The 17,295-nt window shown below is 34.7% G+C and overlaps 1 protein-coding gene across 1 annotated transcript in view; it reads right to left on the bottom strand.

Annotated features, from left to right (window-relative positions):
- LOC111150096 (syntaxin binding protein 5 like) overlaps nt 1–17,295 on the bottom strand; it is a 416,035-nt gene that overhangs the window by 153,311 nt on the left and 245,429 nt on the right. The window contains exons 13-14 of the mRNA XM_022507443.1: nt 9,093–9,240; nt 8,162–8,229 (exon numbers count right to left, since the gene is read on the bottom strand). Coding sequence (XP_022363151.1) covers nt 8,162–8,229; nt 9,093–9,240 — 216 coding nt within the window. The remainder of the gene's footprint in view (nt 1–8,161; nt 8,230–9,092; nt 9,241–17,295) is intronic.

The following is a 17,295-nucleotide window of genomic DNA, read 5'->3' on the forward strand; positions in this document are numbered from 1 at the left end:
TGTGGATTTTTTTGTTTTTGTTGTTGTTGTTCTGTTCCACTGATCTATGTGTCTATTTTTATGTCAGTACCATACTGTTTTGATTACTATCACTTTGTTTTGTTTTTTTTTTTAAGATTTTATTTATTTGACAGAGAGAGATCACAAGTGGGCAGAGAGGCAAGCAGAGAGAGAGAGAGAGGAGGAAGCAGGCTCCCCACAGAGCAGAGAGCCCGATGTGGGACTTGATCCCAGGACCCTGAGATCATGACCTGAGCTGAAGGCAGAGGCTTAACCCACTGAGCCACCCAGGTGCCCCTGATTATTATCACTTTGTAATGTGACTTAATATCTGGAATTGTGAAACTTCCAGTTTGTTTTTCTTTTTCAAGATTGCTTTTGATATTCAAAGTCTTTTGTGGTTCCACACAAATTTTAGGATTGTTTGTTCTAACTCTGTGAAAAATGATGTTGGTATTTTGGTAGGGATTGAATTAAATCTGTAAATTGCTTTGGGTAGTAAAAACATTTCAACAATATTTGCTCTTCCAATCCATGAACAGAGACTGTCCTTCCATTTCTTTGTGTCATCTTGGCTTTCTTTCATCAGTGTTTTAAACTTTTCAGAATATAGATCTTTCACCTCTTTGGCTGAGTTTATTCCTAGATATTTTGTTGGTTTTGGTGCAATTATATACGGGATTGTTTTCTTAATTTCACTTTCTGCTGCTTCTTTATTAGTATATAGGAATGCAGTAGATTTCTGTACATTGATACTGTATCCTGTGAATTCGTTTATCAGTTCTAGTAGTTTTTGGGTGGAGTCTTTTGGGTATTCTCTGTATAGTATCAAGGCATCTACTAATAGTGAGTTTTATTTCTTCCTTACCAATTTGGATGCCCTTTATTTCTTGATGTTGTCTAGTTTCTGTGGCTAAGACTTCCAATACTATATTGAATAAAAGTGGTCACAGTGGACATCCCTGTTTTGTTCCTGATCTTAGGGGAAAATTTCTGTTTTTCACCATTGAGTATGATGTCAGGAATGGGTTTTCCATATAAGGCCTTTATTATGTTGAGGTTTGTTCTCTCTAAACCTACTTTGAAGAGGGTTTTTGTCATGAATGGGTATTTGTCAAATACTTTTTCTGCATCTATTGAAATGATATGATTTTAATCCTTTCTCTTATTGATGCAATTTTATATAGCTTTTTAAAAATGCTTTATCTTATAAATTCTAAACTTGAATTTAAAGTTGTTTATATACTACCATTATATAAAGTGGTATATATAAAATATATAAAGTTATTTATATACTATCACTCTATATACCATTATATACTGTGTTACAAGATTTTGGTTTTGCCTATATATTTTCTTATGCTTTATTTTTCTGTCTAGTGTTCATTCATTTTGACTTGAAGGTCTCCCTTTAGCCGTTCTAGTAAGGCAAGTGTATTGGTGATAAATATTCTCAGCTTTTGTCTTGGAAGTTCTTTATTTCTCCTTCATTTTTGAAGTAGTTTTCCAGATACAGTATTCTAGGCTGGTTTTTTTTTTTTTCTTTCTTGCACTTTGAATATATCAAACCAGTCACTCTATCCCAAAATGTTTCTGCTGAGAAATCCACTGATATCTTATGGGAGTTTCCATATAACTGATGAGTAGCTTTTCTGTTGCTGCTTTCAAGATTATTTCCTTGTGTTTGGCCATTTGATTATGATGTATCTCAATATGTGCCTCTTTGGGTTCACCTTCATTGGTGTATTTGGAGGTTCTGGAATATATTTGTTCATTTCCTTACTCAGATTTGGAAAGCTGAAAACTTTTCTCTCTCTTCTCCTGCTGGGACCTCCACAGTGCTTATATTGATCTACTTAATGGTATTCGGTAAGTCCTTTAGGCATTTTTGTTTTTCTGACTTGATAATTTTCATATTACCTATCTTCAACTTTGCTGATTCTTTCTACTGATCAAGTCTTCTGTTGTATTTTCCTCCAAAATATCTTTTTGTTTCTTTTTTGTAGCTGCTCTTTATTAATATTCTCATTTCATTCACTCATCATTTTCCTGATTTTATTTAGTTGTCTGTGTACACTTATAATGCATTGAGCTTCTTTAAGACACTTATTCTGAACTGTCAGGTAATTCACAGGTATCCATTTCTTTAGGGTCACTTCTTGGAGGTGTTTTTTGTTCCTCAACTGGGCCATATTTCACTATTTATTTGTGCTTCTTGTCATATCTTGTTTTGGATTTAGTACTACAGCCACCTCTTATGAATTGGCTTTGTATAGGGGAAGACCTTCACCAATCAGTCCAGGTAGAAATCATGGGGGCTTCTCAAACCTTAAAGAAGATATTTCTTCTTTGGGCTTGTGCATATAATTTCCTAATTAGGTTTCCTGTTTCTTTATCAGTGGCTTGTAGTCTCTTGCTCACTCTGTTGTCTCCCAGCAGCACTGTAAGTTTTTTGGTGCTTCAACAAACCAATGAGCTCTTTTATTCTCTGCCTGCAGGTGTCCATGTTTCATCAGTACTTTAGATTCTGTTTCACCTGAGTGAAATCTCTTGGGGATATCCCAGAAAAGGAGGAACAATGAATGTGCATTCTGTTTCTCTATTTCCCTCTCAAGAAAGAAGATGCAAGTTGGACTTGCCACCTGAATATGAGCTGTGAGAGTTTTTGTTAAGTATAGGATTCTGGATTATCAGTTGTTTTATTTCAGCACTTGAAACAGATCAGATTTTCTTCTAACTTCCATGGTTTCTGATGAGAAATCCACTGTCATCCAATTGGTTTTACACTATCAGTAAGGCATCATTTGTTTCATTGTTTTCATGATTTTTTACTTGGTGTTCAGTGTTCAGAAGTTTGACTATGATGGGTCTTGTAGATTACTTGTTCATTCAACTTCTGAAAATCTATAGGATCATGTCTATTGCCAAATTTAGGAAGTTTTCAGCTATTATGCCTTATGTGATTTTTCAGCCTTGTTATCTTTCTTCTTTCCTTCCTCGTAGACTTGCAGTCACCAGAGAAGAGGAAAATGTGTGGCTCCTCATTATTGCTGGGTGGTGTTTGGAATTATGGTTCCCACATGATCTCCTCTAACAGTACAGGTGATGGGTTTCATTACCACCCAGCATCTCATGGTTCACTTCCCCTTCCAATTTCCCTCAACTCCCTTCTCCTCTCTAACTCCCCTTGTCCTCCATGCTATTTGTTATGCTCCACAAATAAGTGTACTCTTTAAGCCCCATACCCTGTATCACCCATCACCCCATCCCTCTGGTAATGATCAGTTTGTTCTCTGTAAAGAATCTGTTTCTTGTTTTGTTTCTTTTTTCTTTGCTAGTTTTTTTTTCCCTTAAATTCCACCTATGAATGAACTTATATGGTATTTGCCTTCTCTGACTTATTTCACTGAGCATTATACTCTCTAACTCTACCCTAATGTTGTTGCTAATGGCAAGATTTCATTATCATTTATAGCTGAGTAATATTCCCTTGTATATATACTACATCTTCTCTGTTTATTCATCTATCAATGGACACTTGAGCTGCTTCCATAGTTTGTTTTCTGTAGTATTATTTACAATAACCATACAGGTTCATGTATCTCTTGAATTAATGTTTTTGTTTTTTGAGGGTAAATACCCAGTAGTGCAATTACTGGATTATAGGATAGTTCTATTTTTAATATTTTTGAGGAACCTCCATACTGTTTTCCAGAGTGGCTTCACCAGATAACATTCCCACTAACAGTGCCTTAGGGGTCCTTTTCCTCCACATCCTTGGCAACAATTTTTCTTTCTTGTGTTGTTAATTTTAGCCATTCTGACAGGTGTGAGGTGACGTCTCTTTATAGTTTTGCTTTGTATTTCTCTGATGATGAGTGATATTTGCCATCTGTATGTTTTCTTCAAAGAAATGCTTGTTCATGTCTTCAGCCCATTTTTAAATTGGATTGTTTTGAAGGGTATTGAGTTGTATAATTTCTTTATATATTTTGGATACTAACCCTTTATCAGATATGTCACTTGCAAATATCTTCTCCTATAAGTTGCTTCTTTTGTTTTATTGGTTGTTTCCTTCGCTGTGCAGAGCTTTTTATGTTGATATAATCCCAACAGTTTCATTTTTATTTTGTTTCCTTTGTCTCAGGAGACATGTCTAGAAAAAATTGCTATGGCTGATGTCAGATTACTGCCTGTACTCCCTTCAAGGATTTTTATGGTTGCAGGTCTTACATGTAGGTATTTAATCTATTTTGAGTTTATTTTTGTGAATGGCGAAAAAAAGTCCAGTTTCTTTTGCATGTGGATGTCTAGTTTTCCCAATACCATTTGTTGAAGAGAATTTTTCCCGTTGTATATTCATTCTTTTGTTGAAGACTTGTTGACCAAAGAATTGTGGATTTTTTTGTTTTTGTTGTTGTTGTTCTGTTCCACTGATCTATGTGTCTATTTTTATGTCAGTACCATACTGTTTTGATTACTATCACTTTGTTTTGTTTTTTTTTTTAAGATTTTATTTATTTGACAGAGAGAGATCACAAGTGGGCAGAGAGGCAAGCAGAGAGAGAGAGAGAGGAGGAAGCAGGCTCCCCACAGAGCAGAGAGCCCGATGTGGGACTTGATCCCAGGACCCTGAGATCATGACCTGAGCTGAAGGCAGAGGCTTAACCCACTGAGCCACCCAGGTGCCCCTGATTATTATCACTTTGTAATGTGACTTAATATCTGGAATTGTGAAACTTCCAGTTTGTTTTTCTTTTTCAAGATTGCTTTTGATATTCAAAGTCTTTTGTGGTTCCACACAAATTTTAGGATTGTTTGTTCTAACTCTGTGAAAAATGATGTTGGTATTTTGGTAGGGATTGAATTAAATCTGTAAATTGCTTTGGGTAGTAAAAACATTTCAACAATATTTGCTCTTCCAATCCATGAACAGAGACTGTCCTTCCATTTCTTTGTGTCATCTTGGCTTTCTTTCATCAGTGTTTTAAACTTTTCAGAATATAGATCTTTCACCTCTTTGGCTGAGTTTATTCCTAGATATTTTGTTGGTTTTGGTGCAATTATATACGGGATTGTTTTCTTAATTTCACTTTCTGCTGCTTCTTTATTAGTATATAGGAATGCAGTAGATTTCTGTACATTGATACTGTATCCTGTGAATTCGTTTATCAGTTCTAGTAGTTTTTGGGTGGAGTCTTTTGGGTATTCTCTGTATAGTATCAAGGCATCTACTAATAGTGAGTTTTATTTCTTCCTTACCAATTTGGATGCCCTTTATTTCTTGATGTTGTCTAGTTTCTGTGGCTAAGACTTCCAATACTATATTGAATAAAAGTGGTCACAGTGGACATCCCTGTTTTGTTCCTGATCTTAGGGGAAAATTTCTGTTTTTCACCATTGAGTATGATGTCAGGAATGGGTTTTCCATATAAGGCCTTTATTATGTTGAGGTTTGTTCTCTCTAAACCTACTTTGAAGAGGGTTTTTGTCATGAATGGGTATTTGTCAAATACTTTTTCTGCATCTATTGAAATGATATGATTTTAATCCTTTCTCTTATTGATGCAATTTTATATAGCTTTTTAAAAATGCTTTATCTTATAAATTCTAAACTTGAATTTAAAGTTGTTTATATACTACCATTATATAAAGTGGTATATATAAAATATATAAAGTTATTTATATACTATCACTCTATATACCATTATATACTGTGTTACAAGATTTTGGTTTTGCCTATATATTTTCTTATGCTTTATTTTTCTGTCTAGTGTTCATTCATTTTGACTTGAAGGTCTCCCTTTAGCCGTTCTAGTAAGGCAAGTGTATTGGTGATAAATATTCTCAGCTTTTGTCTTGGAAGTTCTTTATTTCTCCTTCATTTTTGAAGTAGTTTTCCAGATACAGTATTCTAGGCTGGTTTTTTTTTTTTTCTTTCTTGCACTTTGAATATATCAAACCAGTCACTCTATCCCAAAATGTTTCTGCTGAGAAATCCACTGATATCTTATGGGAGTTTCCATATAACTGATGAGTAGCTTTTCTGTTGCTGCTTTCAAGATTATTTCCTTGTGTTTGGCCATTTGATTATGATGTATCTCAATATGTGCCTCTTTGGGTTCACCTTCATTGGTGTATTTGGAGGTTCTGGAATATATTTGTTCATTTCCTTACTCAGATTTGGAAAGCTGAAAACTTTTCTCTCTCTTCTCCTGCTGGGACCTCCACAGTGCTTATATTGATCTACTTAATGGTATTCGGTAAGTCCTTTAGGCATTTTTGTTTTTCTGACTTGATAATTTTCATATTACCTATCTTCAACTTTGCTGATTCTTTCTACTGATCAAGTCTTCTGTTGTATTTTCCTCCAAAATATCTTTTTGTTTCTTTTTTGTAGCTGCTCTTTATTAATATTCTCATTTCATTCACTCATCATTTTCCTGATTTTATTTAGTTGTCTGTGTACACTTATAATGCATTGAGCTTCTTTAAGACACTTATTCTGAACTGTCAGGTAATTCACAGGTATCCATTTCTTTAGGGTCACTTCTTGGAGGTGTTTTTTGTTCCTCAACTGGGCCATATTTCACTATTTATTTGTGCTTCTTGTCATATCTTGTTTTGGATTTAGTACTACAGCCACCTCTTATGAATTGGCTTTGTATAGGGGAAGACCTTCACCAATCAGTCCAGGTAGAAATCATGGGGGCTTCTCAAACCTTAAAGAAGATATTTCTTCTTTGGGCTTGTGCATATAATTTCCTAATTAGGTTTCCTGTTTCTTTATCAGTGGCTTGTAGTCTCTTGCTCACTCTGTTGTCTCCCAGCAGCACTGTAAGTTTTTTGGTGCTTCAACAAACCAATGAGCTCTTTTATTCTCTGCCTGCAGGTGTCCATGTTTCATCAGTACTTTAGATTCTGTTTCACCTGAGTGAAATCTCTTGGGGATATCCCAGAAAAGGAGGAACAATGAATGTGCATTCTGTTTCTCTATTTCCCTCTCAAGAAAGAAGATGCAAGTTGGACTTGCCACCTGAATATGAGCTGTGAGAGTTTTTGTTAAGTATAGGATTCTGGATTATCAGTTGTTTTATTTCAGCACTTGAAACAGATCAGATTTTCTTCTAACTTCCATGGTTTCTGATGAGAAATCCACTGTCATCCAATTGGTTTTACACTATCAGTAAGGCATCATTTGTTTCATTGTTTTCATGATTTTTTACTTGGTGTTCAGTGTTCAGAAGTTTGACTATGATGGGTCTTGTAGATTACTTGTTCATTCAACTTCTGAAAATCTATAGGATCATGTCTATTGCCAAATTTAGGAAGTTTTCAGCTATTATGCCTTATGTGATTTTTCAGCCTTGTTATCTTTCTTCTTTCCTTCCTCGTAGACTTGCAGTCACCAGAGAAGAGGAAAATGTGTGGCTCCTCATTATTGCTGGGTGGTGTTTGGAATTATGGTTCCCACATGATCTCCTCTAACAGTACAGGTGATGGGTTTCATTACCACCCAGCAGGGGTTAAAAGTTCCCTATTCAGTTTTTGCTCAATGTCAGAAACTGATGCTCCCCTCTTAGCCTCTGGTGGAGTGGGTTGTTCTAGGCCATAGATTTTTCTGTGGTGATTGGATTATTTTTTAACAGTTTTCTGTCTTGATAGGTCCCCTTACCTCATCCTTTGGCAGGCTTTTTTATTGTTTTGTGTGTGCCCACTGGCAGTTCTAAGTTCCCAAGTACTTCAGCTCCATTTCTGGGATATATGGAGCAAAAAGAAAACCTAAGAAACTCACCATCATGTCATTTCTGGGGTGTTGGGGGGCCCTAGACATCATCACTTCTCTCCACCTTTTCCAGTCATCTTATGTTTTTTTTTTTTTAACATAATACCCAGGGCTTTGGGTGGTACTTAGTGGGAAAAATAGGAAGAAGTATATCTGTTCCATATCTCATAAGGACAGCCTCTTATAATCTTTTAAATATCATGCATATCTGTTGTTATGTCTATTTTCATTCCTAATATTAGAGCATGAAGTCAGTTGATATAGGAAGTAATAATATTTCTGGTACTTCCTAGAACACAATTATAGGAAAGTGTAAAAATTCAATAAAATCTTTTGTTGATTAATTGGTGGACTCACACATCACATCCCACTTACCCAGTAATAATAATTTCTGGATATGTTTGTGTTCCAAGGTTCCAAGCTCCTCCACTGATTGGCCACTCCTAAATAGATTATTCAGGAAGAATTTATGAGTTTTATTTTTTAAATTTAGATAACAAACTTTTTAAATGAAAACATTTGAAAATAATGGCAAAAAATTCACTTAAAAAGAAATAGCTGTAAAGTAACAAAGGATGAAGTGTGCAACTAGCTTTTAATTCTTTCTTTGGACAAAACAATTCCAAATGCACAATTCCCTCTCCTTTAAAAAAATTAATTTTAGCAAATATTACTATTTATTTAACAAGTATTTTAATCATACAACCACAGTGTTGCTATATTTGTCACATAGTCTGTGTGCCACCAAACGATATAATTCTGCTTAACACAGAATACTATGTAAATTGTGCTCTCTTGAGTTGTCCATTCCAACAGCCTTGTGCAAACAGAAATCATAAAAAGGGAGTCTATTGCTATTGTAAGTATTTGAATCCTTTAAATACAACAAAATGTCATTTAGAAAATTATTTAACAAATGACTGTTAATTATGTCTTATTAACCACTGAATAACAATTAACTGAAAAGAGTTGACTCTTGAATTTTGAGAAACATAATCATATAAAATAATTAAAAACTGTATTTTATGATTCAATTATATGCTAATATAAATATATACGATAGATAAGTATATCTCAGAGTGTATGTATATACTAATATATAAGAAATGTATACTCTTATAGGCTTAAAGCTGTGTAGCATTTAAAAAATTTTAATTTCACAAGTTATGTCTTTTACAGACAACAGCTATGGCCTTAAAAGAATTTAGTTCAAGTCTTCTTATATGGAAGGTCAGAAAAGAACAGGAAATAGTATGATCATATAATATGAATATAAAGAAAACTTATTTTTCATTGTTACTTTTACCTTATTACTGTATCCTTGTTTTTTATGCTTGACTCCTATAGAGTAGAGTACTAGAATCAGATCTGGTGGGCAATCAGCAAAGTATGCTGTGCATGTAACTGGTGATTCATGAATGTCCATTGGATACGGATTTTCAAAGATTGGAAAACTAACAGATGAAGACAACATATTAGTGTTATTTTGCAAAGATTAAAAAATGAAATCACTTTTATAAAACCCTAAAATCTTCTAAATATTATACATTTCACTTACTTGTTTAAGTATCATAAAATAAGGATCAAATACATGAACAAGAATGCTCTTTTAAGATTATCTGTAAAATGTAATATGAATACAGGTATAATTTTACTTGAATAAATTCTCTGTCTTTTCTGTAATTCCAAAATTCCACAGTGACACCACTTTGGTAATATGGGTAGAATGAATTTTATGTTAAACTGAAAGTGTATTCATCATGTTGACTTATTAGTCAATGCATTAAAGCATATTAGGTGTTTTATCTATGTACAGTTTCATGTAAATATAAATGTTAAAATATCTTAGTAATTTAATGCATTTTCCAGTGAGGTAATACATATACAAGTGTTTCTGTTTTTTTTTCTTTTGGCAGGAATAATTGAAAGATAATTTTCTGTTTAGGTGTCTGTATGATTATATATGCTTAAGATAATTTCCAAAGTAATCTAGAGAACATCGTGGGAATATAGACTTATGGATATGGTATATTTCATATACTCAAGCCTACCATAATTTTAAAAATGGGTATCAGTATAGAACCACATTAAGAATTCTTATAGCCAAAATATATTGGCTATTAAAAAGTAGCAAAATGTCATTTCACATATTTATATAAACTAATGAAAAGTGTAAGAATAAATGTATATACTGAAAACACTGAGTATTAAAGCTATAGTGGGCCTTGAAAGATATTAGCCAATTAATATAATTATATATAAAATATAATTAATATAATTAGTGTAATATAATAATATAATTGGTTAATAGTAATTAATATAATAAATTCTTGGTTAAGAAACCAAGAAATATGGCACAGAAAGAAGAGTACCACTGAGATCAGAACAGTATATTTTGATAAAACCAAATTAGAACTTAGAGGAATAGACATAAATCCATACATGTATATGAAATTTAATTAAGTTTAATGTTGATAAATAGAGTAGCCAGGCAAAATCAGTGATGATGATCTTATGGCCCTAATCCTATATCCCCTTCAAAATACTGAAATATTATATGCTGCAAATGAACATAAAAAACTTGGCTCTGGTATATTTTGGTAAAGATTTATTTATTTAAGAGAACATGATAGGGAGGGACAGAGAGAGCATCTCCAGTAGATTCCCTGCTAAGTGAGGAGCCCAGTTCAGGGCTCAATTCTACAACTTTGAGATCATGACCCAAATTGAAATGAAGAGCCAGACACTTAACCAACTGAGCCACCCAGGTGCCCATTTCTGACATTTTTAAATGACAGAAAGTAGAACTCAGGCTGTATGTCATTCAACAAAAATTTACTGAGAACCAACTCCATATGCAGACAAAGCTCCTCCTTCATGATACCTACAGTCTAGTAGAGAATCTTTAAAACAATTGTAAACAAATGGAAAATTTTATCTGGGTCAGAGCTATGAAGGAGAGGAGCAAGGGAAGTATGCAAGTCTGGAATAGGATATTTGACCAAGTTATATAGGCAATGAAAAAAAATTTAATGAAGTAATGATATCTGAGTTGAGTTTCTTACAGATAAGATGCTAATAAGAAGAAAAAGGAAGGGAAAATTAATACATGCAGAGGAGAAAGAATGTACAAAACTTCTGCATGTAAAGGTCTAAGAGAAGATCAGTGGGTCTAGAGTACAGAATGAGGGAAAATCAGAGTCAGGAGAAAGATAGCAGAGTAGTAGGATCCTGAGCTTACTTTGTCTCATGAGTACACCAAGATAACAATGACATCTGTGCAACTAACTCTGAAAATGATCTAAAGACTGGCAGAAGAGACTTTCCATAGTCAATTGTAGAGAAGAGGCCACACTGAAAAAGGTAAGAGGGGCAAAGATGTGGTTAGAAACCAAACTCCTGATAGGACTAAACACAAATGACAGGGATACCAAGCATTGGGAAGCAAGAAGATTATACCCCACACCAGGCATCCCAGGCATTGGGGATCTGCACTGGGAATGGGTTTAACTCCAGGAAAGCCAGAGGGAGTAGGAAATTGAGCCTCTGCCCTTAAAGATCCAGCATAATAAAAAACCCCACTGAGAAACAGCACAGAATCAGTAGTTTGAAAATTTACTAATCTCAAAATGTGCAATGGAGGGACAGTGATCTTCAGGAGACTTCTCCAAGAACAAGTGTTAGTGGGTGTCATTTTTCCTCCCATCCCCCAGCCTAGATAGCTGGACACTTGCAAGGCAGCCCTAACATTCTCTACCTATCTTTCTAGCACTGTGTGCCCTACCCAATCCACCCCACCTGCCTTTGCAGGCATCACTGCAAAGCAGCTCCTGCCCCTCTATATCCTGCAATCATCCATGGTAGGGACCAGTGCCACTCCAAAACGACTCCTGCCTTGGGGAGAGAGGGAGATAACCCCACACAACAGCATGCCTACAATTCCAGCAACCAGGCCTTTTAGTGACTATGCAGAGAGAGAGCCCTGTTGGTCAGTGTACCCACAGTTATTGTAGAGACTGCAAATACCTAGTCTAGTTCTTGGCCCACCCATCAACAAAAGCCTCTGTGGGCCAAACAGGATAAAACCTTGCTACGGGGTGTGCCTCTGCAGAGGCTAACTGTAGACAGGCTGACTGTTGACCTTACCCACCTATAAGCCCATAGAGACCTTAGGCCCCTCAACAGCACAGGGACAAAACCCTGTCCAGTGCACTCAAAGCAGGCAAAGTGGATCACTGCTGATGACTGGGCTGAGGACAGATACTGCCCAGTCACAAACTAGGGTGTACATAGCCCTAGAGATTATCCCCCAGGAGCATCTAGCTCTGGTGACTAGGGGAATTATCATGAAAAGGCACCACAAGGCCTCTTCCTCTACATAAGGCCGTGATTTTCAAGACCAGGTGATATAGCTGACCTCCCTAACACAGTAAAACATAGAGTTAGACAAAATGAGACAGAGGGGATATGTCCCAAAATCAAAGAACAAAATCACAGCAAAAGACCTAAGCAAAGCAGAGACAAGCAGTATGCCTGATAAAAAAGCAAAGTAATGGTTATAAAGATATTCATTGGACTTCAAAAAAAAGTGGATGAATTCAGTGAGAACTTCAATAAAGAGATAGAAAATATAAAACAGAGCCAGGCAGAGATGGAAAATACAATAGTTGAAATAAAAACACACTAGACAGAATAAAAAGCAGATTAGGATAGGTGGAAGACAAGATATTGGAAAGGAAGAAACTAACCAAGAATAAAAAATATGAGAATAGGTTAAGGAAACTCAGCAACATCACTGAGTATTAACATTCACATTATAGGGATCCAAAAAGGATAAGAGAAAGAAGGAGGCATAAAACTTTTTTGAAGAAATAATAGCTGAAAATTTCCCTAATCTAGGGAAGAAAACAGACATCTGATACAGGAATCACAAAAAGCCCCTAAGATTAACCCAAGAAGGTCAACACTAAGACATATAATAATTAAAATGGCAAAAAGTAATGGAATTTTAAAAGCAACAAGAGAAAAAAAACAAAACAGTTACATAAATGGAAATCCCATAAGGCTATCAGCTGATTTTTCAGCAGAAACTTTATAGGCCAAAAGCTAGTCGCATGATATATTCAAAGTGCTGAAAGGAAAAAACAAGCAACCAAGAATATTCTGTCCAACAAAGTTACTGTTCAGAATAGAAGGAAAGAGAAAATGTTTCCCAAACAAAAGTTAAAAGAGGTCATCACCACTAAACCAGACTGATAATAAATGTTAAATGGAATTCTTTGAGTGGAAAGAAAAAGCCCTAACTAGAAAAAAATTATGAAAGGAAGAAAGTTCATGGGTACAAGCAAACATGTAATGAAGGTAGTAGATTAATCACTTAGCCAGTATGGAGGTTAAAACACAAAAATAGAAAATTATATCTAGAAAACCAGTAAAAGTATATACAAAATAAAAATATGTAAATTATGACATCATATACATAAAACATGGAGACAGATTAAAAATTTAATACTTTTAGAATGCATTCAAACTTAAGCAACCATCAAGTTAATATAAACTGCCATACCCATGTTATATATGAACTTAATGGTAACCACAAATTAAAAACCTACAGTAGATACACACAAAATAAACAGAAAGTAATCCAAGCATAACACTAAAGAAAGCCATCAAATCACGAGAAGAGAGAGAGAGAAGAAGAAAGGGACAGAGAAAAACTACAAAAACAACTAAGAAACAATTTACTTTAAAGGGGATAAATGCTCCAATCAAAACTTACATGACTAAATGGTTAAAAAAACAAGACCCATCTATATGCTGCCTACAAGACACGAGACTCACTTTGGACCTAAAGACACACACAGAGTGAGAGTGAAGGGCTGAAAAACCATAAACCATGCAAATGAAAGCAAAAACAAAACAAAACAAAACCTGGGGGTAACAATACTTAGATAAAAAAGACTTTAAAACGAAGACTAATGAGAGATAAAGAGTCACTACGTAATGGTAAAGGGAACATCCAAGAAGATGATATAACAATTTTAAATACCTATGTACCCAAATTGGAGCACCCAAATACATAAAGCACATATTAACAAACATAAAGAGAAAAAAATTGATAGTTATACAATAATATTAGGGAAATTTACCACCCCACTTATATCAATGGATAGATCAGACAGAAAATCTAAAGGAAATAGTGCCTTTGAATGGCACAACAGACCAGATTCATAGAGATAAATAAAGATCATTCCACCCCAAACCAGCAGAATACACATTCTTTTCAATTGCACATGAAACATTCTCCAAGATAGATCCCATGTTAGGTCACAAAATAAGTCTCAAAAAATTTAAGAAGATTAATATCATATCAAGCATCTTTTCTAATGACAATGATAGGAAAATGAAAACTGCAAGAAAATCTGGAAAGAACAAACATATAAACCAACTATGAACCAACCAGTGCATCAACCAAGAAATCAAAGAGGAAATAAAAAAATACATGGAGACAAATGAAAATAAAAACACAATAGTCCAAAATCTTTGGGACATGGGGTGCCTGGGTGGCTCAGTCGGTTAAGTTTCTCCCTTTGGCTCAGGTCATGGTCCCATGATCTCTGGGATCTAACCCAATGTCAGGCTCCATGCTCAGTGGGGAGTCTGCTTCTCCCTCTGTCACTCCCCCTGCTAGTGCTCTTTCGTGTGCACATGTTCTCTGTCAAACAAATAAATAAAATCTTTAAAAAAAATATTTGGAAAACAGCGAAAGCAGTTGTAAGAGAGAAGTTTATAACAATACAGGCTTACCTCAAGAAATAATAAAAACCTCAAACAACCTAACCTTATAATTAAAGGAGCCAGAAATTGAAGAACAAAGCTGAAAGCCAGTAGAAGAGAGGAAATAATAAATATTAAAGAGAAATAAATAAAAGAGAGAAAAATATGTACACACAATAGGAAAGCTCAATTAAATCAAGAGCTGGTTATTTACTTTTTAAAAAATATTTTATTTATTTATTTGACATAGAGTGAGAGAGCATAAGCAGGAGGAGTGGCAGAGGGAAAGGTAGAGCAGATTCCCTCCTGAGAAGGGAGCCTGTTTTGGGGCTCAAACCTAGGATACTAGGATCATGACCTGAGCCAAAGGCAGGTGCTTAACCAACTGAGCCATCCAGGTGCCCCAGAACGGGTTCTTTAAAATGATTTAAAAAACTGATAATCTTTTAGCCGGACTAATCAAGGAAAAAAGAGGGAGGACACAAACAAAATCAGAAATGAAGAAAAAATAATTAACACCACAGAAATACAAAAGATTATGAGAATATTATGAAAAATTATATGCCAACAAATTGGACAACCTAGAAAAAAATGGATAAATTTCTAGAAACATAATCCTCCACAACTGATTTAGGAAAATAGAAAATATGAACAGAACTGTTACTAGTAATGGAATTGATTCAGTAATCAAAAACTCCCAATAAACAAAACTACACTATACAGCTTCACAGACAATTTCTACCAAACATTTAAAGAAGAGTTAACCCTTTTCTTAAATGATTCTAAAAAATAGAAGAGTAATGAAAATTCCAGATTCATTCTATGAGGCCAGCATTACCGTGATACCAAAAGTAGACAAAGAACTACAAAAAAATGTATGGGTCAATATCTCTGATGAACATAGATGCCAGAATCCTCAAACAAAATATTGGCAAACTACATTCAACAATATATTAAAAGCATGACTCACATGATCAAGTGAAATTTATTCCAGGGATACAAGGATGGTTGTTATATGCAAATCCATCAATGAGATATATGACATTAATAAGAAAGAGGATAAAAACCATATGACTATCTCAGTATATTCAGAAAAACATTTGACAAAATACAACATCCATTCCTCATAAAAACTCTCAACAAAGTGAGTTTAGAGGGAATATACCTCAACATAATAAAGGTCATAAATAAAAAACCCACAGCTAACATCATACTTAATGGTGAAAATCTGAGATCTGAAGAGAAGGGTGTCCACTCCTGCCACTTTTATTCAACATAGTACTGGAAATCCTAGCTGCAGCATTCAGACAAGAAAAACAAAACACATCCAAACTGGTAAGGGAGAAGTAAAACTGTCATTATTTGCAGATGCCATGAGACTATATATAGAAAACCCTAAAGACCATCAAAAAACTACTAGAATGGGTAAATGAATTCAATAAAGTTGTGGGATAAATAATTAATACACAAAAATCTGTTGCATATCTGTACACCAATAATGAAGAAACAGAAAGACAAATTTAAAAATAATCCCACTTACAATTTCACCAAAAAGAATAAAATACCTTGGAATACACTGAACCAATACACTGAACCAAGGTAATGAAAGACTTGTACTCTGAAAACTATAATACATGATGAAAGAAAGAGGACACAAACAAATGGAAAGATATTCCATGCTCATAGGTTGAAAGAATATTATTAAAATGTACATACTACCCAAAGCAATCTCCACATTTAACTCAGTCTCTATCAAAATACCATCAGCATTTTTCATAAAACTAGAAGAATCCTAAAATCTGTATGGAACCACAAAAGACCTCAAATAGCCAAAACAATCCTTTTTAAAAGATTTATTTATTATATTGGAGAGAGACTGGTGGGGAGGGGCAGAGGGATTGAGAGAATCTCAAGCAGACTCTGCACTGAGAATGGAGCCCCATGCAGGGCTCAATCCCCCAAGCCTGAGATCACAACCTGGGCTGACACCAAGGGTCAGATGCTTAACTGACTGTGCTACCCAGGTGCCCCCCACCAAAGTAATCTTGAGAAAGAAGAACAAAACTGGAGGTATCTCAACAATTCCAGATTTCAAGATGTACTACAAAACTGTAATAATCAGAACAACATAGTACTGGCAAAAACAAAATAAAACAAAACAAAAATCCAAAAAAACTCAGACACATAACATAGTCCAACAGAACAGAATAGAATGTCCAGAAATAAACCCACGTTTATATGGTCAATTAATCTACAACAAAGGAGGCAAGAAGACACAATGGGGAAAAAACAGTCTCTTCAAATATGGTGCTATGAAAACTGGACAACTACATGTAAAAGAGTGAAATTAGACTACTTTTTATGCCATGTACACAAATAAACTCGAATTAAAGACCTAAACGCAAAACCTGGAACCATAAAACCTTTGAAAGAAAACATAGGCAGTAATTTCTTTGACACCTGCTGTAGAAACAATTTTCTATCTATCTCCTCCAGCGAAGGAAGCAAAAGCAAAAATAAACTATTGGGACTATAAAAAATTAAAAGCTTTTATGACAATGAAGGAAACAATCAACAAAATGACAAGGTAACTTACTGAATGGGAGAAGATATTTGCAAATGATATCTCTGATAAAAGGTTAATATCCAAAATATATAAAAAACTTACACAAATCAACACCAAAAACCCCTATAAATAATCTGATTAAAAGCAGACACTTCTCCAAAGAAGA

Source organism: Enhydra lutris, unplaced genomic scaffold (genome assembly GCF_002288905.1).
Source record: "Enhydra lutris kenyoni isolate GAN:26980312 unplaced genomic scaffold, ASM228890v2 scaffoldscaffold2, whole genome shotgun sequence".
In the NCBI taxonomy this organism is placed as follows: Eukaryota; Metazoa; Chordata; class Mammalia; order Carnivora; family Mustelidae; genus Enhydra; species Enhydra lutris.